We start from the raw sequence: 27,285 nt of genomic DNA on the forward strand, positions 1-27,285 counted from the left end.
AACACTTACATAATAATATATATCAACTTTAAAATACAAAAAAAAAAAAAACAAGCTGATCAAATAATCTAAAAAATGAACTGTGACTAATATTTTCAATATTATTAAAAATTTTATGAATATTTCTGAAGTATTTTATGCTAACTCGACTATTTTCACCATTAATTAACTTAAGCCTAGTATAGATTTATGTTCAACTTGTCAGTTGACTTAGTTAAAAATGCAGTGAATGTTTTTTTATTAATATTTATATAAAATAGTATATAAAACACCTTAATAAATTTTAAAAAAATGAGACTTCAATTGTTTTGTTTTATTAAACCAAGAATTTAATATAATCATGATAACAGAATTTCCATAGCGATCTTTGATAACCTTTTTTGAAAAAGGAAATGTGTTCCAAAGTAACATTTAAAATTTATTTCAACTTATTTAAGTATTTTTTGTCAAATTACAGACATTGCATTCATTTAGCACTTTAATATTGTCTAATTGCCTCAGTACATATGTGTTTTACCTTTCGGTAAAAAGACAGTCCTATTTTCTTAAATTCGTGTATTACTTATCATGTATATTCGAAAGGCCTTGTTTTTTTTAAAGTTAAACAGGATGTTGCAATTTTGAATAAATGTTATTAAGAATTTAATACCTCTGACCAGGTGTGATCTTATTTATGAGTTTGCCCCAAGCAGAGGTTATACTTTATATTTCACCACTACTCGGAAGAACAATTTTATGTACTTATTTAATTTTATCCCTTTTTGATATGAATTATATATAATATATTATTTTTTTATCCTAAATATAATAATAGATATATTTCTAATATAAGGTTAAACACTTTATAAATTTGTTGGCTGTTGTTATATATTTCAGTTAAAAAACAATCCTTTTTAACAGTTAAAAAAGTAGAGGTTATTTCGTCTAGTATGGTTCAGACTGGTCGAGTATTGTTCAGACCTTTGGTTAAGTATGGTTTAGACTGGGAAAATAGGTCGAGTACAGATCAAGAATGGGTTAAGACTATTTCAGACTGGTCGAGTAATAGTTCAGACTATTTTCAACGGCAAAGATAAGGGTAAAGTACGATTCAGTACAGTCAAGTATGGCTCAGACTGGGGTCGAGTAATGTCAAGTAAAAGTCAGACAAATTCAGACTGGTCGAGTAAAAATCAGTACAGTCGAGTACAGATATAAGCCATTTCAGACTTTAATGGTTTGTAGTGCATGTTTACGTACTATATACCTCATAATATGATAATAGCAGAGATATGTAATTTACTCCTTTGTCATAAAAGCACACATGTGGAAAACCAATTGTATACTCTAAAAATCAAAATTATAGATGTTACATTTATAACTGCGCAATAACCAATTCCAAAACAAAATTTATCATTGTGAATTTCCATGACATGTTCTAGAAATAAAAAAAAAGAAGATGTGGTATGATTGCCAATGAGACAACTCTCTACAAAAGACCAAATGACAAAGAAATTAACAAGTATATGTCACAGTACGGCATTCAACAATGATCAAAGCCCATACCGCAAAGTCAGCTATAAAAGGCCATGAAATGACAAATGTAAAAGAATTCAAACAAGAAAATTAACAACCTTATTTATGTACAAAAAATTATCGAAAACAAATATGTAACATATCAACAAACTACAACCACTGAATTATAGGCTCCTGACTTGGGACAGGCACATACATACATAATGTATAAGACTATTACTATTATAAATTTAAGTAAGTCAATATAGTTGCACTGTTGATTCTTTTAAAAATTAAAATAAAATCACATTTGTTTTAGAAGATTCGATGAGTGTCTACCATAGAAAGTTTCCTTGTTTGATTAAAAGCATAGTAACCATCATATCCTGGGTGTTCTTAGTGACATAATGACACATATGCAGTATTATTCAATTATCCAGTAACTATCATTATGGCTTTCTTGATAATAAAAAAACAACACATGGTGATGTCATATACAATAAAAGATCTCTCAAGATGCATGCATTATGTGTTTTTTTTTTACATTGCTCTTGTAATTGTAAAGGGTACTCCCAGAAAACATGTGTTTGATTTGGCTATTTTTTTTAGAAATAAATATTGAAATGAGTGTTCCATCATTTTAATCTTTTAATTCATTATTGTAGTAACAGGTTGTTTTGTACCTTCTTTATGTTGTGGTTTACTAGATCTCTATTTTGATATTTCGAAATGATCTTAGCTGTATAAGGCAAAAAGTTTTGGATATTTTGGTCTTGAATACTCTTCACTTTCGTCTTTTAGTCTTTTTTTGTTGCCTTACTATCTTGACTGATTTAACAATAGTCACTGTTGAGTCTTTTGCTTACAAACGTAACTGGCAGACAAAATTTTAAGCCTGGTATCTAGTATGAGTTTATTTACAATTGCAATAATGTTATATCGAATATCTTTCGAAGAAAACAGGAGCAATTTTACTGAAGATTTGGGTATGCGGACCACAGGTTGTTCTAGTTTATGAACTGATGTAAACGGAGACGATGAATGCAATATATCTAAAGGAGCTACCGTATCTTAATATCTAAGTAAATGAAACCAAAAAAAAATCCCATTGAAAGCAATATAAAAGAACTTATCATGAAATCCCAAAAATGAAATGGAGCATTCGATGACTTAATAATTGCCCGTATTAAGAAAGCACATGGTAGATGTAATAACCTTGAATGGGGTTTTGGAAAGGCACAGCTTTTTTAGGTTGGACTGAACTTCAGTCATCAGAAAATTCAACCTAATAATTCCAAACCAGTTATAAAAAATGTATAAGTTTAAAAAAAAAGTTACAAATGATTGGCGACGATGCAAATACTAATTTTAAATATTAATAAATATCTTTAACCAATGAATTCAAAATATCAATATCTATTCGATCTAACAAATATGTACTGAATAAGCACCATGTAAATCATTAAATAAAGACATATGAAATGTATAGTACATACGAGCAAGAACTCACGAAACAAACCACTTCCTACTTAGCAAACAGTCTACACTTCAAACTACACAGAAGATAACACTTAATTCTGGAAGACATATTTGGACACTTAGATCTGACATGACCTAAATGATGACATTAACAAAAAACACTTCTTAGTGTACGTTTCATACTTGACTTAATCCGTCTCTTCAAAACATTTATCAAAATGTCAAAACTATGAACAGTATCTGATATTTCTGACTCACCAATAGTAAAAAATGAGCAGCTTCATATTGCATAGCTAGCTAGACTACGTGTGCGCTTGAACGTGACCACTTTAGCCATCTCCATATTGTAGTATCTTAAAACGCTGACTAAATTTAGAAATTGTTTCATTTTCCTTCAAAGTGAAAATTTGCAGTTGAAATATAAAATATATTGAATAAGATGATTTTTCAAGCAGTCATAATCATACAACTCTGGCCGTATTAAGAATCGTGAAACAGTTTGATCATCACCTCTCAAAATCATGGTTAACTGACATGCTATTTCAAATTCATTCCTTTTATTAAAAATCGAAACGATCTCAAAATGAACAAAATATTCAGTAATATTAATGGTGACACTATTTTATCAAAGACCCAAGGTTTTTCTTCAAACCTAATCATATCTGAATATACATTTACAAATGAACCAAACTCTAACTATGAAAATAAAAAAAACCAGAGGTAACTATTTAAAAAAAGTCTGCTTAATTAGGACTTCCATATACAATTATACCAAGCACTGACTCAAATGTCTACTCAATTTCTTATTAATTTTCTACAAAATATAATTTATTTCAGTTACAAACTAGAAAAATAACTTTACAATTCTACATCCGCCTCGCGGTACCAAAATGTTGCAGTAGCAATTTTGCTGGAAATTTAGGGATTCAGACTACAGCTTGTTGTAGTTTGTGAGCGGATTTAAACGGAGAGAGATGAAGTGAATGATTTGATATTTGGTTTATTGTTTTAACAATATCAATTGCACAGGTTCAAACATTGATACACATTTCAATACTGTCATATCTATATACATTTATCATATGTTTAGTAATAAATACAGTAGTTTTGCATATGTGATAAATAGCCTGCTGTTTAATCCATATCGCGCAACTTTGATGCGCACCCTTTATCGCATACCCTTTATCACACCCCTACCCTTTATCGCATACCCTTTATCACACCCCGACTTTTTTTTTTTTTTTTTTTTTTTTTTTTTTTTTACATAAAGTCAGTTTTGGCTTGTTTTTTTTGCTTAAAATTTTTTTTCCTCAAAATAGGTAAAATTTTTGAATGACGTCATTGTTTGGTATGTGACGTCACGAACGTCGAGTTTTCATATTTTTTGGCACACTAAATGCAACTATGAAAAATACAAAACACACAAATTAATACAATAATAAACAAAATATTTTTAAAACAACAGCACGCAAATTGTAAGGTAACCCAGGTGCTTCGGATAAGTAATTGAGCAGTTCTTTTAAGGCCTTTGTAACAAGACAAAAGTAGAACTGAAGGTAACCCAGTGCTATGGATCAGAAAACAGTTCATATAATATAATACTCTTCTGTTGAAATATATGATAAAGTGTATAATACATGGCAAAATCCGTATCACATGCCGTATCACCCTCGACCAATATCATCCCTCGGGCCTAAAGGCCCTTGGACTGATATTGATGTCTCGGGATGATACGACATATGATACGGATTTTGCCATGTATTATTCTCTATATATCCCATATTTGAACTTTATGTAACATTGTAATATTTTATATTAAGATATAATAAGATAAGATACAATCTTATGAAAATTAAATCCTTTAACTGCTCCTGTTCTGATATGTCGCGCATCATGCGCGACATATCAGAAAAGGAGCAATTAAAGGATTTAATTTTAATTAGATTGGATAAGATAAGAACACTTAATTTTGATTCGGCATTAGTACAAATATACAACACAAGATCTAAGGAGCTTTTGAACGAATATAAAAACATATAAATAACATAAAATCAGTCTAATTTGACATTTAAAACAAACCTGTAAGACCTGTAATACAAAGATGTAATTATTCATTTAAGAATTGAATGCTTCTTTTTGTAACTTCATTGGAGTGTAAAAGCGTTGACCGAAGTACATTTTGTATGAAGCGCGGAAGCGTGAGGTGACCCCCTTTAAATCCGCCAAAACTGACGATGTGTCTCCGAGTTTAGTCATATTTATTTTGTAGTATTATTCAAAAGATTGACCGCGTACAAACAAAGTTAAAAAATAATTTATTTAATAGGTTAATTGTATTTGGATAACCAATCACAAATGAGTATAGGCACACACGCAGCCGCCAATATTATACTTTCGTTTTGGAAAAGGAAGACATCATTGCCGATCATAAATACAGATGTTATTAGTTTTCCGTTGTTACTATATACAGGTTGCTTCATATATATAAACTACTTAGTGAGCATACCAAAGAAGACATAGAATTCACCTTTTTGGTAAGTTAATTATAAAGATATAAGTTAGAATTTAAACTCTACTTTCGTTTTTAAAGAGAAAGTTGTAGGTTCCATCAATTAGTCGAACTCACTGACACTGTTTATTCTTTTATGTCAAACAAAAATCGATCTGATCAGAAGTATTTCATACATTTAATGTATTTTGTGGGCTATGAGAATTTTTATAGAAGATACAATAAGATATAGGTAAACCCCAAAAATCAGAACTTTACTTTTGTTTTGATAGAGAAAATTGTGCACCCCTACAATATTTTTTTTTTATCATGAAATAGTTTATTTTTTCTTTATTTTATTAAATCATTAACAAGAGATCATTTGTCAGCAGATTTTATTTTGTCTACGCTTGCTTCCTGAGATTAAAGGGCCTAAGCTCAAATATATGGAAAATCCTTTAAACAGTTAATAGATTCTATTTTAAGATTTTTGCAAGAAGACAATTTAAAAGGGTGATTGCTCATTTTGAGATTATGATTACATCAGTTCTATAAACACATGGGGTGGCTTAAATGGATTAGTGTAAATTCCAGTTGGTATTATATATGTACATTAAGGTGTTCAGAGTTGTGTAAAAGCTCAGGAAATGTAGTCCTATCATATAAGACTTTGGAGTTTCATATCATTTACATTCAAAATTAATGTTTTTTATCAAATATTTTTTTTTTTACAATCAATGTTGAATTTTGGTTTCAATATTGATAGTAAAAAAAAAAGATATACGATAAAAAAACGTTTAATGTAGATGATATGAAACTCCAAAGTCTTATATTTTAGGACTACAGCTAGGAAATACATAGTCGAATGCAATTAATAAACACATTTTTAATAAAAGTTGAAATTAAGGAGCTACATATATTTGAAATCTTTCTACAGCTATAAAAGGATTCATGATAAGAATAAGATTCTAAAATATTATTAGTCCTCTACCGACGAAGTCGAAGGGGACTTTAGGTTTGAACTCTGTCCATCTGTCTGTCTGTCTGTCCAGCCATCAGTTTAGCAAATCAGTTTTCTAGATTTCTTTTTCTTCATGCTTGAAGATTTTGATTTGATATTTGGTTTATTGTTTTAACATTACAAGTTACAAGTCAAGTACGATAAACACGGAAACACGTAAAATATAAATCGCAAAAACGTTGCACGGAAAATGATTATAGCATGAGAAATTAAATTGTTAATATTTAGATAAACTAGAACACACCCGTGATATCACGGGTCCGTGACTGAATTAAAGTATATAACTATGCGCAAGCCTTATTTTAGTATTAGTATTGTCATCTGATAAAGTCATGCCGATTATAAGATACACATTTTTTCTCTGCTTTCAAGTCTTTCTGTTTGAACCCGTCGAACTGAAACAATAATATTAATTATTTGGAAAACAAAAGGTCCTGGAATGGAGTATTTTTTAATCAACAGCATTGTCCTATATAAGTTATAAATAAAGTTGAATTATTTGCTTCGCTGTTTTACGTCATGCCCACTAACAAATTGAAAACTGTACCTATACGCCTTATTTTTAGTCCAGATTTTTAGTATTCGTATTGTTATCTTAGAAAGTCTTATTGATTAAAATACTACAATAGGTAACAATTTGACAATTTAGTAGTGTCAACCCTGTGGTTATGACCCGTGTATATAGCATATTAATCCTGAATACAACGTTTGGTGGTGCGCCTGTCAGATGCGGAACGTACAGATAAGGTAATAGGTAACAGGTGAATATACTATTGGTATCGGTAGCGGACTCGACCCGGAACTTCTTAATTATTGGCAATATTAATTACGTGGAAAACAAAAAGGGCCTGGAGTGGTGTAATTTTTAATCTACACCTTTGTACTATATTAGTTATATATAAAGTTGAATTCTGTGATTCGTCGTTTTTACGTGATGACGGCTGACAAATTGGACCTCGTAATTTTAGTATTATAGATAGTACTAGAAGTTATTACTCAGTTGTTCTTGGAGATCAATCAGTCATTATTAATTGACATGAAGATCCTGTGGTCAACTCTTAGCGGAGACAGACTAATATAAGCACTTGATGCTTGTTCCTGAATCCTACTTGTGAATGTGTTCATAAAATATACTTGTATTATCCGTAATAAAATATTGTTTACATCAACTGTTAGCGATCGCTAGTCGTATCTGATTTGAAAGAAAAACATATTCATAGTTTCCATAGTAATAATTTGATAGCCATTAAAATCCTGGGTACATATATTTTTAAACAATCTCCGGACTGACTTTGAATTTAGTCCTGGTTTACTTTTTAATAATCAATTGTGGGACAAGCACGAGTAAATAAGAGTACCAAAACGAAACACGGAAAATAAATGATGGGAAACACGAAGCATGCACGTCAAACCAAACACGAGAAATAAAACGTCAAAACACGAAAACCGTAAATATAAAGGCCGAAAATGTTGCACGAAAATAACCCTTTACCACCCTCTTATGTAGTTTACACCATTACAATTTATAGATCAGGTTTGAATTTCGTTTCATTACAATAAAATTTTAACCGATAGGGGACTATGTATAGCCATGCAATACTCACAGAATGCTTGTTATTAATAAATAGAGATGTGGGTATCTTTCAATCATGACAGCAACCCAACATATAAAAATACAAACTAAAATCTTAGTTTAACATACAATCAGAGTTCTTGAAGAGCAGTATTCTGAAGGTTTTGTCCACCAAAATTTTTCAAAGCACTGGCACTGTTTTGGTATTTTGCAATAGAAATAATAGTGAGAACCAGCAGATTGTCTTTAATGACCATCGAGGAAAAAAAAGGTTTCGAGAGCTTGAATATAATATGTCAATTTTGAAATTATCCTTGGTCAAAGGAAAAAAGTAGGTGGAAGATACCCTGGATCATTTAAAACTCATAAGTAGAGTGAAACTGATGATGCCATTACACTATTTAAATTGTAATTTCAGTAAACGTGCCTTTGTGTCTTATTTTAATAACTACAAGATTAAGAACTGGCTGTTATGACCATAACATTGAAACTGGGAGGTATGTAGGTATTAAATTTGAATGCAGAAACCGAAAGCCACTATGTAAAAATACATTTGAATATGAACAACAATTTCTTTTAAAATGTCCCATTCTGAAAGATTACATCCCTATTTGAAGAATGAAAAAAATTTCTAGAAAATCAATGAAGTTTGAAAAAAAAAATGATCAGGAGTTGTCTCCCATAGGTCTAGGTCTGTAAATTGAATATAAGAAAACATATTTCATCCAAAATATTTTATACATTGTTTACATGAATAACAGCTCTTTCAGGACTATTGTGCTTTTTCGTAGTGGTCAAATTTATTGGTAGACCTTGGTAGAAAAACAAACTGACAATTAACTCTAGTCAATTTATCTTGGAGTAGAGCACACATGCAACGTGTAGGATTCAAATTCACAACCTCAGTGCTAACAGGCTAAGGGATACAGTATTTTGTATTTATATTAATATTTTAGAATATGTTTCTATTAAATTTGATTGTTAGGCAGTAACAATTTGATTATCTTTAGGGGCTATGGTTTTTTTGTTTCATTCTCAGCTGCCACTATAAAAAATTTATGTAATGCTAAAATTGAAAGAAAAAATTGTTTTCAACTTGTTGTCAAAAAAAAAGATTGTTTTTGAGGAAGGTGAAATAAAAGTTTGTCTGGAAAAAGATTCCATACGTTGCTGCCATAGATGTTTTGTGAAAAGGCAACAGGTATTGTGTTGTATCTGTTGGTCAAGCTAGTCATAGATTATCTGTAAAAACTTTTTTTTTCAGTTGACAATGTCTGAAGATAGCGTAAAAGTTTTTATCTCACACAGTAATTGTGCTGAGGATCGTGAGATCATAACTTCTATAGTGGTTCCTAGTTTAGAGTGTATTGATGGTATACAGGTTGTGCAGCAGGACAGTTTGATTCCAGGTCAACTGTTTCTACCTAAAATAACAAAAACCATGAATGACACCGATAAAGCTTTAATGTTCATAACAAAAAATTCCCTCAAAAGTAACTGGTGTACTTTTGAACTGCTAATCTGGATGGAAAAAATCCAGAAAACTAACCGAATGTCCATAGTACTTTTGCTGTATGATGTGAGTGAAGATGAGGTAATAATTCTTAATTAGTTCATCAACTCAAAACTTAATATTAAAACCTTTGACCACAACACTAAAGCTAGTACTACATTAAAACAAAAACAGAAAAGACAAGATTATAAAAGAATGCATTTAATGTAAATGAACATCAACTCAAACTCTAATTCTCTAGGACACTGATTTACATAGACATACTTTTAAGATAACATTAATAATGACTGAATATGAAAGCTTCACAACAGAGAAAAGCATATTTTGACTCTAAACTTTGACCTTTTTTATCCTGAAATCCTTCTTCTTTTATCTACCCCTTATGATTTAAAATCCAACAAATATACAGAAAGTACTCAAACTAAGGTACAACATATTTCACCTCCATTTATTTTTTTGGGTATCAATTATGGTGGATAAAGAACAAAAATCCATTGTGTGGGACAACATACTTTATCGATGGATTGATGGTTCAAAAACTTTAAAAAAGTTGAAAATATATAAATAAATGGATTTCTCTTTGAACAATAATAAAACAAATCAAAGATATTTATTTTAATGTTTTGAAATGAAACTCAAGTTTATTGACTTGAAATTTATTTTTTTCCTAACAATTCTTTAAAGTACATGTAACAATAACCCTAACAAATCCCAAAATTTCCCTTCCCTTTGTGGTATATGACCACTAATTCAGCCTGCATATTTCACATAACTAGTTTATGAATAGCTATTTCTTTCAAAATATTTTTGTAATTTTGGTATGAATTGAAATCTTAAGGATATTTTGGTAACTGTTGAACTCTTAATTTGAAAATAACAGTGAGGTTTTTATTTATGTGAAGAAGGCGACAAGGTAAGTATCGCAATAATATCAGTACTTTCAAATGATATCAAATACACATAACTGTATGCAGATTTCACTTAAATCACAATAACTTATTCCTCATTTTTGTCCTTTCTTTAATACTTTCTTAAAAAATCACAATATTAAATGCCACACAAAAATGTCTGAATTTATAGTAGTAACAAATCACACAAACCTGCTTTTAATTTAAAGAGAAGACGTCATGTTCAATTTACTGTTGGAACCAGATCATTGCATCATGTAAAGAATCTGAATTGCATTTTCAGCTTCCTCATATTGCCGTGCTGCAAGAGGCACCAAAGATATACTTTACACACAATAAAGATGATTGGATAGCCGAAGCTGCACAGGGGATCAAAGGTTTGTTTTGTTTGAATTTGTAATTTCAATTGTTTATGTTTTTATTTAATATGTATTGTATGATAAAGTAAAACGTCTGCATGACATCATATATACGACGTCCCATTTGGCTTACCATACAAAACACAACATAAAAAACTAGACTAGAATTTTATTTAGAGACTATAACATGTATAAATAAATCATCAATTTGTTAATGTTTGTCACTTTGTGAGTATAGGTTAGTCAGAGACAGCCATAAACGGTATGCATTTGTGCAAACCTATTTGCTTTGCCATACCTAAAATCTCCTTAAATTTTCATCTCTTTTATCTTTAAAAAGCAAAGATGCAAGACGACTTTTTTTAGTCATAATTTTACTTCTATAAAGCTAATGTATTTCATTATATTTATATCAACAATTTGGAACATTGTAACTTTGAAACTTACCAGTGAACAGCCTTAAATACTGTAATTTTTTAAGGCTTTGAAATTTTGGCACTATTGTATGGAGCTTTTTACACTTTTTTGTGGTTCTTAGATATGATTGGAAATAGGCAGTCAATTGTTAACCTGGAACCGTTTTTTGTAGCTTTTGCATACTGTTTTTTTTCTTTCATATTACAGAGAATATATTCATTATGAATGTAATGCCAGCTGGCAATGTGGCTCATGGTTTAGTGTGGTCACATTATTCTGGATATTTGCAGTATGTTTTGCCAGGTCAGTAGAATAAAAAGGATTTAGAACAGACCATGCAATAATGAATGGATGTTTCAGAATGTTAAGATTGAAACCTTTCAACAAAGGATTAATTCTAAATTTCAAAATATCTACCTTTCAACACTTCAGAAACAGCTTAAACAATTATTTGAAAAAAAGTTCACTTAAAGTTTTAGTATATATGGTTAATATGCAACACATTAAAAATGTGTCTTCAAAACTACAGAGCATTGTAATTGTTTTGAAAAACATGTACAAAATCATATTTTGTGTATATCTTTGCACTCAGGGAAATAAGTCTTTGATGAAAGCTATAAGGACTATATTCTAATTGGTATTTTTATACGTATGCATGCAAATCAAATTTCTTTGTAGAGGGGTCTAAATACAGCGCAAGCAACATTTTTTCAAAAGACCAAATAACAAAACGCATTTGACAAGCAGGTCAAACAACTGGTGTTCTTAAACTCTGCTGACTGCCATTGGCGATTGTAAAATAAACGAATCAACAGATGTAACAAAATGGATCTTAATTATCAATTTAATACCAAACAGAAAACATAACAGTTGCAGAAAAGATGTTATGCAGCATACAAAAGGTTTAAAATTAGTACATCATATCTGGATTTCAATAATTAATGTCTCGTCAGTGATGTTAGGAATTGAATTGGTATTTGGAAGGCAATATATAATGTACTAAATTATAGTAATGTATCAATTTAGGACAGACTCTTAAATTTTGAAGAGTCGAAATAGGATGAACAGATCATATAAACCTATAATTATATCATATGTTTTGTAGCCAGAACAAATAATGATCCCAAAAAATGCCATCCAGGATTAGAGGAGCTGATAACTGGATCAGAATGGTACAAAAGTCTACCAGAGAGTGGCAAGAAGAATATGTCTTTAAAATTGTATGAAATGGTACCAAGTAGTTGTTCTTGTGTGCCTGATTTGCCTAAGAAAGATACAAAAATAAAATTAGAACATACTTACACCATTTACTATGATCGAGCAGGAAATGAAAGAAAGGCAGATATACATATTTTCAGTATTAAAGATGGTGATCAGGTAGGTGACAAAGTATTGATTACCAATATAAAAATTCATTTGTTTAAAAAGCGTTCTTTTCTAATTACTTTCTGCAAGAGCCAGTTTTGCTTTTTAAAATTCCACTGGGGTATAAAATACCACTCTTTTTATGCCACCTGTGATGGAGGGGGCATTACGTTTTAATCTTGCATTTCTGTCTGTTCCTCCCAAATAAGTTTATGTTCTCTAGTGTTAGTTTCCCTCTGCCAAATGTTATTACTGGGGTATTAGCTCTTTTTTTATTGCCACCTGTGATGAAGGGGGCATTACGTTTTAATCTTGCATTTCTGTCTGTTACTCCCAAATAAGTTTATGTTCTCTAGTGTTAGTTTCCCTCTGCCAAATTTTATTACTAGGGTATTAGCTACGTGGTATAATCTTTTAACCAATTTCAACGGTATTAATTTGAAGTTTTTAATTGTGTGGGGTTCTAACCTTGTATTACTATTTTGGATATTGGACCTCATTTTTAAATTGGTCTGCATTATGGTCAAAAGGATCAAAAGTTATACTTGGTTTTATTATTGTGGCTGTATCATATGCTGAATCTTATTGTGCATTTATATTTTCTGTTTTGGGTCCTGTTTGCAAATTAGTCCATATTAAGGTTTAAGGGGTCCAGATTTAAACTTTGTTTGATTTCAACTAAAATCAAATGTTTGGTGTTTTTTTTAATATGCTGAATCTAACCATGTTGTTAGATTTTGAATATCAGATCAGGTAAATTAAATGTCCCATTTCAAATTTTAAAGATTTTTTACCACATCTATTTTGTGTCAGAAACCTATATTTAATTATGTCAAAAACTTGATCACAATCCAAATTCAGACAGTACCAAACTTGACATTTAGTCCAAAAGTTTCTTTAATTGTTCATTGTTTGACCTCTGAGGTCATATGAGGCTGCACTTGGCAACACATTTTATTTCAAAAAAGAATTTATATGTATGAACTTATAATGCTTTGCATAGGCAGAAACCCATTTTGTCTAGTATAGAACCAGTTTTAATTGGCAAAGGTAAACAACCTATGTTAGATGTGTGTAGTTGGCAAATGGAATATTTGCTTTATAATTTTTTTTTCAATATTTCATTTACCTTAATATTATTACCAAGAGTCAATGCTTTTGGAAATAGCATTGACTCTTGTGGGTTTTTAATAGGTCTGAATTTGAGGCTAATGACCGAACCTCTGGGTTTCTTTGATTGTTTACATGTATAATCTGCAAATAGATGGAACCTAGCATGGTTCTGATTTTTTTTTATTGATACGCTTATTGCAGTTTTGTCATCCTCTTCTCGTCTTGCATTCCCTTATCAAGGTTATCACCAAACAAAATTCTGTCATCTGTGTTTCCTTAAAGGAAATATCAAATATGGGTTGAAAACTGAATAAATTTTTTTTTCTTCCTTTCTATGAAAAAGGCATATTTTATAACATAATTACCGGGCCGTCATTAAATCAAAAAAACTTTGTGTTATTCATTTATATTTCTTGATCTAATGCATTTATATTTTATAAGGTATGTATAATACTTCAATGCACAAATTTAAAATTATTCTGTATTGTGCTGGTTAGTTCATTTATGTTAAGATAAAATAATGGCCATATTTGCAAAACAAAATTTTGTACTTTCTAAGTCAACTCAGCAAGTTGAGTACATGATGTAGATTTGCCCAAGTCGTTTTGGAAAATTAAATGCAATTAACGAATTTACTGTTCAAATTTTTTTGAAGAATTTACAGCCTAAACTTTAAATAAATTCAGAACAGATCGATTCTCATAAAAAACACAAAAAAAACTTGGATTATAAGATTGTAAGAAAAAGAAAAGAACTTCTTTTATGCTAATTCAACTGTAATGAATATTAGGGAAGTTAATTTAAGCTGGGGAAAATGAAATAATGTTATAATGGACTTGAGCTAGGTTACTGGAAACAAATTTGATGGAGCCAAGAATCTGTAAAAAGAAAATTTTGTGTACAAAATCAGATGACAATAAAAAAAGGTTGATATTTTTATAAACAACCAAGTTTAATTTAACAAGTAATAATTACATTAAATGTATGTTTCATTATAATACTTTATTCTGATTGGCTAACTGCACATAACATGTTATTCTTTAAGCAATTGCATCATTCAATAAAACTTTTCATTCATGATAACACGTGGTCCCACAATAAAGTGCACAGGTGAATTAGATAAAACAATTATAAAATTCGTGTTTTCATGATCACTGATGATCATAGCTAAAAAATGTAATTATAAGTATTGAAGGCTTCTTTTTGTAACTTCATAGGGTTGTAAAAGCGTTGACCGTGTGCACATTTTTAGAATGAAGCGCTTCCGCGCTTCATACAAAATGTACTTCGGTCAACGCTTTTACACCCCAATGAATTTACAAAAAGAAGCATTTAATTCTTTAATGTGTTTTAAGTGACAAAAAAGCTTTGTTTTTATTAAATCCTTGGCCCCTAATTTCATGATTCTGATTAAAAAAAATTTTATTTCTTGAAACACATGGCTCATCTAATTTACTATGTTACATTTAGAATTCCAAGCTTTACATCAATTCAATCATGTATTAAAAAATTCAAGAAAATTGGAGAAACAATTGAATTGTAACAATATCACCAAAATATTTTAGACATTTAGACATAATCAGGCAATAGAGAACCTTAGATGCAGTGTTAAAATGAAAAGAAAAATACTGTTGAATGCTGTATTGTCCTCTAGACAATAATTCATGGTTATGTATCATTTATATCAATGTATCAATGATAAAATGTTCAGAGTAGGGCAAAATTTCTCATGATGATGATAGGGGAGGGGTTGTAGGCTGAATCCCCTATGGATTTTACTCACGCTCTATGAACTGGTAGGGGGTCAGTAGTGAACCATATAACAAATTCATCACACAGAGAACTTTTCAGGCCAAGTTTGGATAAAAATCAAAAATGAAATACAATAATATTAGGTAATGTCACCATTAAAAGTAAGACTTGACGTCATGAACCCCATATGAATCCTACTGACAGCTTATAGATCCATAGCGTGTCACCATCTGAATGGGTACACCATATTATAATGTCACTAATTTACCAGAAATGTGATAAACTGAAATATTGTTCTGGACAGTATTTCCTTATTTAACATTGTCTTTGAAATTTTCTTCAGTGGACAATATTTAATGGGGACATTATTCTATGTTACAAACATTTTTATTTTATATTCAGCAGTAGTTATGGGAGAATGCCCTCCTGACCAGCTGTTTTAATTAAGGGAAGGTTGTTGTTTGTATTTTATTATCTGCTGAAGTGGAAGGGGCATTAAGTTTAAATTTTGTATATAAGTCCATATCACAGTCACTCTACAACTGTATATCTGTACATGTATTTAGTTTCCATCCTCCCACTTAATTTTGCCTCAACTAAATGTTATAGAACTCATGAACAATGCTTATTACCAAAAAACACAGAACATTTTTTTTTTTCAATTTTATTAGCATTGCTTTTGTCATTTTAGACACTTTACAAATTGAAAAATTGCTGAATTGTGTGTTTCTGTTGTCTAACTTAAGTTTGCATCAACCAAATGTTAGGATAGTTATCAAAGGTACAAGGCTAATAATTTGATACCAGTACGCCAGACGTGCGTTTCGTCTGCATAAGACTCATCAGTGACATATTGAGATAGAAAGCCAAACAAGTATTAAGTTGAAGAGCTGAAGACCCAATTTTCAAAGAAATTGTACCGACAAACTGCTAAGGTAATCTATGACTGGGATAAAAAAAAGACCCTTAGTATTTCGAATAATTCATACCTTTTCAAACTGTAAATTTATAGAAATGACCATATAATTGATATTCATGTAAACACCACTTATACACAATGCTCATTACCACAAAACACAAATCTAGTTTGAATTTTTGAATTCTGTCACTTTTACTATTCTAGAGTTATATGCTCCTTTACATCAGAGGGCAAAGGACTACCATTTTTTAAAGCGGATGACCGTGAGGGCATCCCAGTGTATTGCTATCGCCTAGATTTCCATTATGTAATATTGGTTTTGGGTTTTTAACCGATCTACCAAATTAATCTCCACCAGCAGTAGCATCGACCCAGTGGTTGTGAATAAACTCTTCATAGATACCTGGGGTTCGTGTTGTTTATTCTTTAGTTTTCTATGTTGTGTCATGTGTACTATATTGTTTGACTGTTTGTCTTTTTTTTCATTTTTAGCCATGGTGTTGTCAGTTTATTTTCGATTTATGAGTTTGACTGTCCCTCTAGTATCTTTTATCCCCTTTAAAAATGGAAAAATTGCTGAGTTTTTACTTTCTTAGTTTTGTTTTCAGCTACCTCTTTTACTTCTTGTCTTTTCACCAGATTTCATTATACAGATTTTTACATTTATATATCTAACCTTTATATTTTTGCATAAAATTCTCATCGGAAGATCACTTCTGTGTACTTAAAATAAACAGGACCGAATGACTATCATTTTTACAGCGGATGACCGTGAAGACATACCAGTGTATTGCTATCGCCTAGATTTCCATTATGTAATATTCGTTTTGGGTTTTTAACCGATCAATAAACATGATGAATACGTTAAAATCATCAAGTGCAAACTTAGATTCCTTATCGCTTGTAATAAATTCATTTCTTCAATGAATACTCATCAAATACTTTTTAAAGAAGATAAATTAATAATATATTACAAAGTTTTGTGATGTATATATACATATACGTTTTGTGATATATATATATACATATAAGTGAAAAATCATTAATATCTATGCACTCGCATGCGGAAGAATATCTAAAGAACATTTGCAGCTTAAGAAACGATAACTCTGTATGGATGATTAAACATTTTTTGCATGAAATTACGAATGCCTACTCAAATCCATTCTATTAGAAAAATCGAATTATTACAGAAGAGTGACTTGTCCACCATACACTTTCACTGCACTATTTTTAATATAGTAGAATAGAATGATTTAAGGAATGACTGTAATATTTTTTCTGTCTATGAAGAAATAACATAAAAAAAAATTTGGTGCACACTGAATAACGCGCGTAACGGGTTATTTATTACAGTGTGCTCCACATTTTTTATGTTACTTCCAATAGACAGAACAAATATTACAGTCATTTCTTATAATTTAATTCTTAATTCCATTTTTAACCGTAGAAAACCACGACAAAAAACGTCAATGGCGTCACGTCCACATGACTAAATTATGTCTATGGGCTGAATACGAAATAACGTCAATCAGAAGACGCGTTACATCCAAAATAAAATTATATTCCAATGCATGAAAATTGTATGTACATGTAAGTGTAATATACAAGTGTTAATATAATATGAAACAATAAACCCGAGTATACTGATTTGTATCACTACAATATTATAATCATTACGGTGAGGATAAATTCCCTGTCGTTAATTTATCATTCTCACACGAACTTGTCCTAGAAAAAAAATATATATCTGTACATTAACGTCACTTTCAGGTATATAAATGTGATTTTTTTTTCTGAGACAAGAGCATTTCACCATTCACAAGAACGCGGTCATTCCGTGTTCAGTAGGCTCAGTACTTTGATTTTTCAGATGTTACCATATATTTAAATTTTTCAGACATATTACTTTACCTGTGAATACCCTTATGTCTTGAACACTATGAAAAACATGGAAGATAATCATTTGGCATCTTTTGAACTGCCAAGTCATCGTCACCTGGAAGGAGAACGAGCCTCTACATCTTTTACATCTGGAGATAAGAAACTACAGCTAGCTAGATTCTATTATACCCTCAACTCTGTATTGAACCATTTCAATGATTGCAGAGAAAAGGCTAGAATCTTACTATATAATGGTAAACAATTTTTAGTGAAAGATAGATGTACATGTAACTTGTTGAGCATACAATTCAACTCCATCCCTACTTTTGAAATGTAGCAATTTATTTTAATTGAAAACACTCAGTTTCACAAAATTCTTCAATTAACTATTAATTGATAGTTTTCCATTTTTCAGATGTGTAAGGAATAAAAGATAATGAAGCATTTACTATCTTAAGAGTTCAAAAGTGATAAACAGCATACACATTCAAGATTTTAGTTTAATGTCCCCATCGTAGTGGAGGAGGCATAAAGTTTCACTCTTGTTTGTCTATACGTCCCTCTGTTAGTTTGTTCGTGCATACGTCCCATAATTGGTTTCCATTCTCTAACTTTAGCTTGCCTCCTCTCTGTTCATTTGTTCGTGCATACGTCCAATAATTGATTTTTATTCTCTAACTTTTTAGCTTGCCTCAACCAATGTTATTAAACTTATACACAAAACACAGATAAACACAAATTAAGTTGGAAATTTGGTAGCCTCACTTTAACAATTCTAGAGTTGTGCTCCTTTTCAAATTGAAACATTGCTGAATTTTTGTTCTTTTCTCTAACTTAAGTTTGTCTCAAACAAATGTCATGAAACTTTTACACAATGTTTATTACCACAAAACACAGATAAAGTTAAAATGTTGGTGCATATGACTTACTGTTCTAGGGGAGCCATGGTGTAGTAGTAGATAAACTCATCATAGATACCGGGCACCAGGAATGAAATTTTATAATTACGCCAGACGCGCATTTCGTCTATAAAAGACTCATTAGTGACACTCAAATCAAATGTTAAAAGGTCAAATAAGGTACGAAGTTGGAGAGCATTGAAGACCAAAAATTCCTAAAAGTTTTTTCAAAATACAGCTAATGTAATCTATTCCTAAGGTAGAAAAGCCTAAGTATTTAAAAATTCAAAGTTTTGTTAACAATTAATTTATAATTATAAACATATCAATGATAACTCTAGTCAGCACTTCTTATTTATATATCTCCCAATTGATACGATATTCCCGTGCTTGCATTTCCTATCATGATTTTCTTGATAGAGGGTTGCTGCTCACAAGGAAGCTACTAAACCAAGAGTTCCAAATGCTGAAGTTGAAATCATCCCTTCGTAAATTTTACGGACGCCATCACGAGTTGGTTGACCGTTATGGAATAACCCAGTCCGATATGCGGTTTAAATAGATCAAAAGAATTCGACCTCTTGTGTTTAGAAGGTAGAAAAGTGAAATGAACTTTGTATACGGTTGTCAAGATGTCACAAAAGTTACTTTCCGTAAAGTCATTATAAATATTTGCATTCACGTTGTTTAATTTTAATATTGTACAATTGTTGACAATGCAACTTGCAAACAATCGTTTTCAAAACGACCATAAGTCAAGCTGTTACGTCATTTAGGGGGTCTCCTTATAAACTGCTACTTTTTTTTGCTAGACATAGAAAAAATCTGGGAAAAATTACAAAAATTGAGAAATGAATTGCCAATCGTTTAAGACCATTCCCAAAGTGGCACACCTAAATTTGACATTTGGACGCAATTTCAAAGTTGGATGTTATATGACGGGGTTTTGTTAATTATTTTTTGAATCGAACACACCCGTCCTATATATGTAACATCACATGACTTTTAAGTGATTAAAACTAATTTTTTTAAATAATATTTGCATGTTTGACATGTTTTTTTCTTTAACAATTACAATTACACCGACAGTCATAATTTCTGTATTATTTAAAAAAGTTTTGTTACACCTTAGTTATACAGTAACCCGGATTGGTTGACCATTGTGAAGTTGAGTTTTTGGGGTAGCATAAATTTATATCGTTGTACTCCTTTTGTTTGTGTTAACCAATTGTCGTTCGGAATTATTTTTTATACGTCATTTATTTATCTTGCAATTTCTTGTAATTTAGTTTGCGTCTTATTTCGTTGGTGTCATATTCACCGTACGGCCTTCAACAATGAGCAAAGCCCATACCGCATAGTCAGCTATAAAAGGCTCAGCTATAACAAAGTAAAACAATTCAAACGAGAAAACTAACGGCCTTATTTATATAAAAAAAAATGAACGAAAAACAAATATGTAACACATAAACAAACAACAACCACTGAATTACAGGCTCCTGACTTGGGACAGGCACATACATAAATAATGTGGCGGGGTTAAACATGTTAGCGGGATCTATGTTTGTGTTCGATCATACAGTATAATAAGTCGGTAGTTGCCCGCGAATGGATTTTTTTTTATTTTTTGCGTCTTATTTGTTGATTGCAGTTGGTTTTTGTTTTGTGTCATGTGGAGATATGATGTGATTTTGTTTTTCTTTTGATGTGTTTGCATCTTAAATTGGGATTGCACCAGTGGCGGATTTAGGGGGGTGGCCCAGGGGGCCCGGGCCCCCCCTTTTTGAGAAAAAAATTGGTTGCTTATATAGGGAATTACTGAAGCGTGACTGGAGCGGGCCCCCTCTTAGGTCAGTCAGTGGGCCCCCACTTATGAAAATTTCTGGATCCGCCACTGTGCACCGAGTTATTTCATGATTTCTTTTGTGCTATATTTTCGATACATTTTTAGTCTATTTTATAGCATCTTACAATTGTCCGGCGACATAATGTGATACTTTTTTTGTTCGCCAATATTATTCATACGATTTGAATTTACTATTTATATTTATATCTTTTTCTTTTCTTATTAGTTGTTGTTACAGTCGAAAATTTGCAAGACATTAAGAGTCTTTACTTATTTAACCGTTTTACATTAGACTCAATTTTCTCAAACACCTCTCCCTAGTTTTCAAGAATATCAAAGTTCCCTTATATTAATTTTTACCGTATACGGTGGCTCACTCTATTTTTCTCATACTTGCTCACTATAACAAGTCAAGTACTATAGTAGTACACCGGTGTCTTCATATTTCATGTACTGCACATGCGTATATATATTACTCGAGTGTGAAACATGCAGACAATACTCTACTAAAGCAAGCCAGGAAACAATCCATGAACAAGGAATTAAGACTGAGCTAAGGGGAGCTCGCTCCAGTATTGCTCCAGTGATTCCCTATGTTTAATTAAACATATTTCCCCGACGAAAGCCCCCCCCCCCCCCCCCGCCTATATTCTTGAAAACGTTGTTCTTATACATACTTATCTCCATGTTATTGTCTCAAGTCTTCAGTCTCTGCACCGAACTCTTACAATCAACCAAGTCGTTGCTAAGACGGTGCTTAAAAGAGCAGCGGCTTGGGTTAAAATTGTACTTACTAGATAGTCTTTGATAATCTGTTACAGTTTTGTACAAGAGTAATGTTTGTCATGCTTAAACCTTTGGCATATTTTGTAAGTTGAAAAATGAATATACTAAAGACCTTTTTTGGGTGTTAACATTTGCGGTTGACTGGCATATTTTATGTAGAATGTACAACCTGTTTTATTAAAAAAAAAATGATTCTAAAAGATAACGAAAATTAAGCATATGCTCTTTTAACTGTTCTTGAACAGGGCTCCAATTTTTAAAAAAAGAAAGAGTTTAGATGATCAAGTTCTTTGAAGAAGGAGAAAGGGGAAACCAATAGCACTGCTATATCATCTCAGAAATTATATAAATTATTACCATTAGTATTACAAAACTATGAAGGATGCATTCACATCTCTTCTGTTATGGAGACGTTTGACAAATTCTGTATATAAAAAAAACAAGTTCCTTTTGTGACATAACTTTATTCATATAGATTATTTCTCCTACATATCTTTATATATTGCTTTCTTTAGTTTAAATTGGAATCTCAGATAAGCATCTGGTACTTTAAAACCTCTACTCTCTGTTCCATGCCTCTGGTCGACATGTGTACTTCAGAATAATTACTGACTGTCAAATGTACAGCAGAACGTACATAACTTCTTGATAAAACAAACTGCTGTCTATCTCCCTTTTCGACACTGCAAAAAAAAAAATCGAACAGGCAATTAAAGAGGGGGTTGCAACCACATGTTCCCCGTACAAACGGATCGGAATTCAATTCTCATTCTGTAAACAAATATTGTAGGATGCGTTAGTGTCGAATCCTGAAATTTGTAAGGTATTTTGGTGTTTTAAAAGCCCCTCCCTTTTTTTTAATATACACCACAAAAAAACAACATTTAGTTAGGATAAAGAACTAATAAACGATAGTCCTATAATGTAAGGCTTCAGAGTTTCATATCTTTAAGATTCAACATGTTTATCGGATTGTTTTTTACTATCAATGTTGAACCGTTCATTTTTATCGGATTTTTTTAACTACCAATGTTGAACCGTTGAACCGTTGAACATTGATAGTTAATAACAAACATTCGATAAAAAATGTTGAATGTTAATGATATGAACCTCCGGTCTTATATTAAAGGACAATATATAACACTTCTGAGGTTCATATCATTTACATTCAACGGTTTTATCGGATTTTTTTTTTACTATGAACCGTTCAACATCAATAGTAAAAAAATCCGATATACACACGTTGAATATAAGTGATATGAACCTCCGAAGTTTATATAATAGCATTACGGTAAATATAATAATTAAAATTCAGTTAATTTAGTGTGGGAGGCTATTTTAATCCACTTTCTGAGTGTGTATTAAATAATGTTACAATGTAACAAACCTATCAAACACACCGTGAAAAATAACATTATCTCCCCTGGAAATGCTTAACAACAAGACACAAAAAACTGCTACCTTTTTTTGCTCTATATCACATAATTATGAAAACACATTACATAGATAGGGAATATTGTGCTTGTGTACACGTTTAAATGTGTAGATGGCACACTCAGAACGATCGTCTCTAGATTTTATTTTTTAAATTCGTCCGGCCTTTCCGGGTTCACGTAGCAACACGTTTCTTTCCTTTCCAGCTATTCCTGATTATCAATTAATCCAAAACATGCATTTATCACAAAGCAACAACTATTAAACAACTCACCTATACCAATGGTGATCGTCTAATTCCTAGCTGATTCCTTTAATCGTACCTTTCTTGACGACACTCATCGTTGTAGCGTCTACCATTGGAGGTAGCGAAATTACATGATTTGACAGGAGAGCGAAATAAACAAGGGGAGCAATTTTATCGAACCGCATTCCGGACTGAACCGTATCACAAATGATATCGGATATGTTCCTTACGTCGTAACTACAATCCCCTTCCCTTTCCTGAATGTGACCTACCGAATTAGACTTTTTACCGGATTTGTTATCACATAAGCAACACGACGGGTGCCGCACGTGGAGCAGGATCTGCTTACCCTTCCGGAGCACCTGAGATCACCCCTAGTTTTTTTGGTGGGGTTCGTGTTGTTTATTCTTTAGTTTTCTATGTTGTGTCGTGTGTGCTGTTGTTTATTTGTCTTTTTCATTTTTAGCCATGGCGTTGTCAGTTTGTTTTAGATTTATGAGTTTGACTGTCCCTTTGGTATCTTTCGTCCCTCTTTTATAATTATGAACATATCAATGATAACTCAAGTCAACACAGAAGTGCTGACTACTGGGCTGGTGATACCCTCGGGGAAATAAATCTTTACCAGCAGTGGCATCGACCCAGTGGTTGTAAATTAACTCATCATAGATACCAGTAATGAAACTTTATAATTACGACAGACACGCATTTCCCCTATAAAAGACTCATCAGTGACGCTCGAATCAAATAATGTTAAAAGGCCAAATAAAGTACGAAGTTGGAGAGCATTTAGGACCAATATTCCTAACAGTTTTGCCAAATACAGCAAAGTTAATCTATTCCTGAGGAAGAAAAGCCTTAGTATTTAAAACAATTCAAAGTTTTGTTAACAGTAATGCGCATCAGACTACTAACACAAAGGTTTCTGGTTTGATCCCCGCTTCGGGGATGAAATTTCAGGGACTGAATTTTCGACTTTCCCTATACACCATTTGCGATTATGATCTTGAGAAAGGATGATAGTCAGTAGGAAGGGGACGATAAATGGCTGACCCGTATTAAGAGTCGTAAACGACACCTTTGTAGATTTGAAAAAATATCAAGCTAATGTTGCTACAAGGCAGCACTCACACCCGCAAAGTGGAGAGGGATTAATATAAGTTGCAATAACTTGTTTCCTAATCCACTGTAGTTATGCCTCTTTATAAATGGAAAAATTGCTGGATTTTTGTTTCTGTTCTGATACTTTAGTTGGCATTAAATAAATGTTATGAAACTTATATGCAATGCTTGTTACCACAAAAAATAGATCAAGTTTGAATTTTGGTGGCTTCAAATCACTGTTTTAGCGTTATGTCCCTTTTCGTGGAAAGACCTTTTGTTTTTCTTCTGATTATTCGGTCTTTCCACTTTTCGTCGAAAGACCTTTTGTTTTTCTTCTGAATTTTTTTTTCTCCTGCCGTCTGAGATGCTTTTATGTCTTACAACATATCGAATGGATTTTCGGCCAATGACGTTGTACAGCAATTGGGGTTTCAAATCTCACCCTGTGTGACCGAAAACTTATTCTTATAGGAGTTATCTCCCCACGTCTCATTTTTCTTGTTATCGCTATATCTCTAAAACCGTAAAAGATTTTAACAAACTGTTTTCACCAAATTGTTTGTCTACTCCTCAGAATGCATTGGTTAATTTTGACTGGGTGGATCGGACGACATCTTATGAGAGTTATTTACCCTTCAAAATTTAAGATAGGCGATATGTTTGATCAATTCATACGTTATAAGTCGTAAAGGTCTACAGTCTTTATATATGAAGTCCTTGGTCCATTTGGCGGAAATTGAGGTCAAAGTCAAAGGTCAAGGTCATGTTATAAATCTTGAATTTTGCTTGTGATCGTTATTCAAAAGAAACTATTACAGTAAATGATATGATGTGTTTGCCAAATAACTGTTTACAATAAGGCGCAACTTCAACCTATTAAAGTCGATGAGTTTTGGTTAACCCTAATAGGAGTTTTTTCCCCTTATGTATTTAAAATCAGTTTTCTCCACAACCATACAAGTGAATGACCTGGGGTCTGTTGATTTGAGATCACTGACCTATGACCTCAAAATTGAGGTCAAGGTCAAAGGTCAATTTGACGTTCTAGATTTTGACCTTTCTTGTTCATTATAAAACAATTTAGTCTTCTGCATAAACCTATTTATCTTATATTTTTATATATATATATCAGTTTGCTTAACCACATTACATCAACACGGAGTGACATTTTCTAACATCGTTTTTTAAATTTCATTCTTATTATCTAATTAGAAAGACCTTCAATATGTTCTCTGAAGAATTGGTTTTTAATTGTTTTTGTTTTTGTTCTCTTACTTAGGTTTGCCTTTAAGCAAATGTTATAAAAATATACACTATGCTAATTAACAAAAAACACAAAAGATAAAGTTTAACTTACAGTGTTGTAACTTGCGTCGTTGTTAAGTAATGTCTCTTCATAACCTTTATATATGCAGCGTCCCATGGACACATTCCTCATTTATTTTGATTTTTTTAGATGAGGAGTCAGGGCCGAAAATTTCAGACGTATTGTTGAAAGCAGTGAAAGAAGATCTTAACCTTATAGATAGTCAATTCCCAAAGGTATGAATTAAAATACATACAGGTTAAACTGTAAAAGAATCATAGCAAATAATTTACACGAATGACAAAAGACAAACAATGTTATTATCATTTCTGTTTGCAATGAAAGTTGAAGCAAGCCATAAATAGTGGTGTAAGTAAATACCTTCATTCATCAGATCAGCATGCTCAAGATATCTTTAGCATTGACATGGGTGAAATGTTTTATTGTTGTAACCCACTCTTACACATTCCCTCATCATTTGTCAATGACAATTTTTGAAACATTAACAAAGGCCATTATTATTGGACAGAAAAGTTTAAATTAAAAATGATATTCTTCAAGGAAATTTTAAGAAGGATTCCCAGTCAATAATAGATTACAACAAGGAAAGCCAACAATGCACAATGACAATGTACAAGTATTATTGATATCATGTTAAACAAAAGTTTGAAGTTCGGTAACCATTTAAGAACTCATTTTTGTAGACAAATTGAATGTCATAATGTCTATGATCAAAGAACTTACTTTTAGAATCAGTAAAAAAGTAGCAATATCAGTTACTGACTTATCATGCTTATATGAGGTACGTATACTTGACTTGAAGAGATTTAATGAAGAATGGTCCTATTTACTATCAATCTGTAATGTTTCCCCATATATTATACAATAAAACCTTTGATTAGGTTTATGCATGTTTTAATCACCATAACATTTTATCACAATTTTATTTTCAAGTTGAAATACTATATTGAAGCATTCCTGTCACACTTAAAACACAAACACTGTTTTAAAATCTTTGAATATTGTCTTTGTCAGTACTTGTTTTTGCTTATAAATTCAGACATAACTAAATGTGAATTGTTTTATACCTATGAACCACAGGTGGTTGGGGAATGATCCACCTTTTCTTTATGCATTATTTTTATGATCCCACCATAGCAGAGGTGGCATTTAGTTTTACCCTTGTTTGTTTGTTCGTACTTCCTTACATCCATTTGTCTGTATGTCCCAAAATTAATTTCAGAGCTCTAATGTTTAAGTTTTCCTCAACCAAATGTTATGAAACTATTATACACAATGCTAATTTTTACGAAGCACAGATCTAGTTCAAATTTTGGTGGCGTCACTTTTACCTTTTTATAGTTATGCCGCTTTACTA

The 27,285-nt window shown here is 31.6% G+C and overlaps 1 protein-coding gene across 1 annotated transcript in view; it reads left to right on the top strand.

Annotated features, from left to right (window-relative positions):
* The first annotated feature begins 5,268 nt into the window (after positions 1-5,268).
* Positions 5,269-27,285, top strand: part of LOC143068471 (uncharacterized) — a 59,880-nt gene continuing 37,863 nt past the window's right edge. Inside the window, exons 1-7 of the mRNA XM_076242564.1 lie at positions 5,269-5,507; positions 9,320-9,649; positions 10,760-10,853; positions 11,460-11,555; positions 12,358-12,629; positions 18,302-18,539; positions 26,058-26,143. Of these exons, the coding sequence (XP_076098679.1) occupies positions 9,326-9,649; positions 10,760-10,853; positions 11,460-11,555; positions 12,358-12,629; positions 18,302-18,539; positions 26,058-26,143 (1,110 nt within the window). The 5' untranslated portion in view covers positions 5,269-5,507; positions 9,320-9,325. The remainder of the gene's footprint in view (positions 5,508-9,319; positions 9,650-10,759; positions 10,854-11,459; positions 11,556-12,357; positions 12,630-18,301; positions 18,540-26,057; positions 26,144-27,285) is intronic.

Source organism: Mytilus galloprovincialis, chromosome 3 (genome assembly GCF_965363235.1).
Source record: "Mytilus galloprovincialis chromosome 3, xbMytGall1.hap1.1, whole genome shotgun sequence".
NCBI lineage: Eukaryota > Metazoa > Mollusca > Bivalvia > Mytilida > Mytilidae > Mytilus > Mytilus galloprovincialis.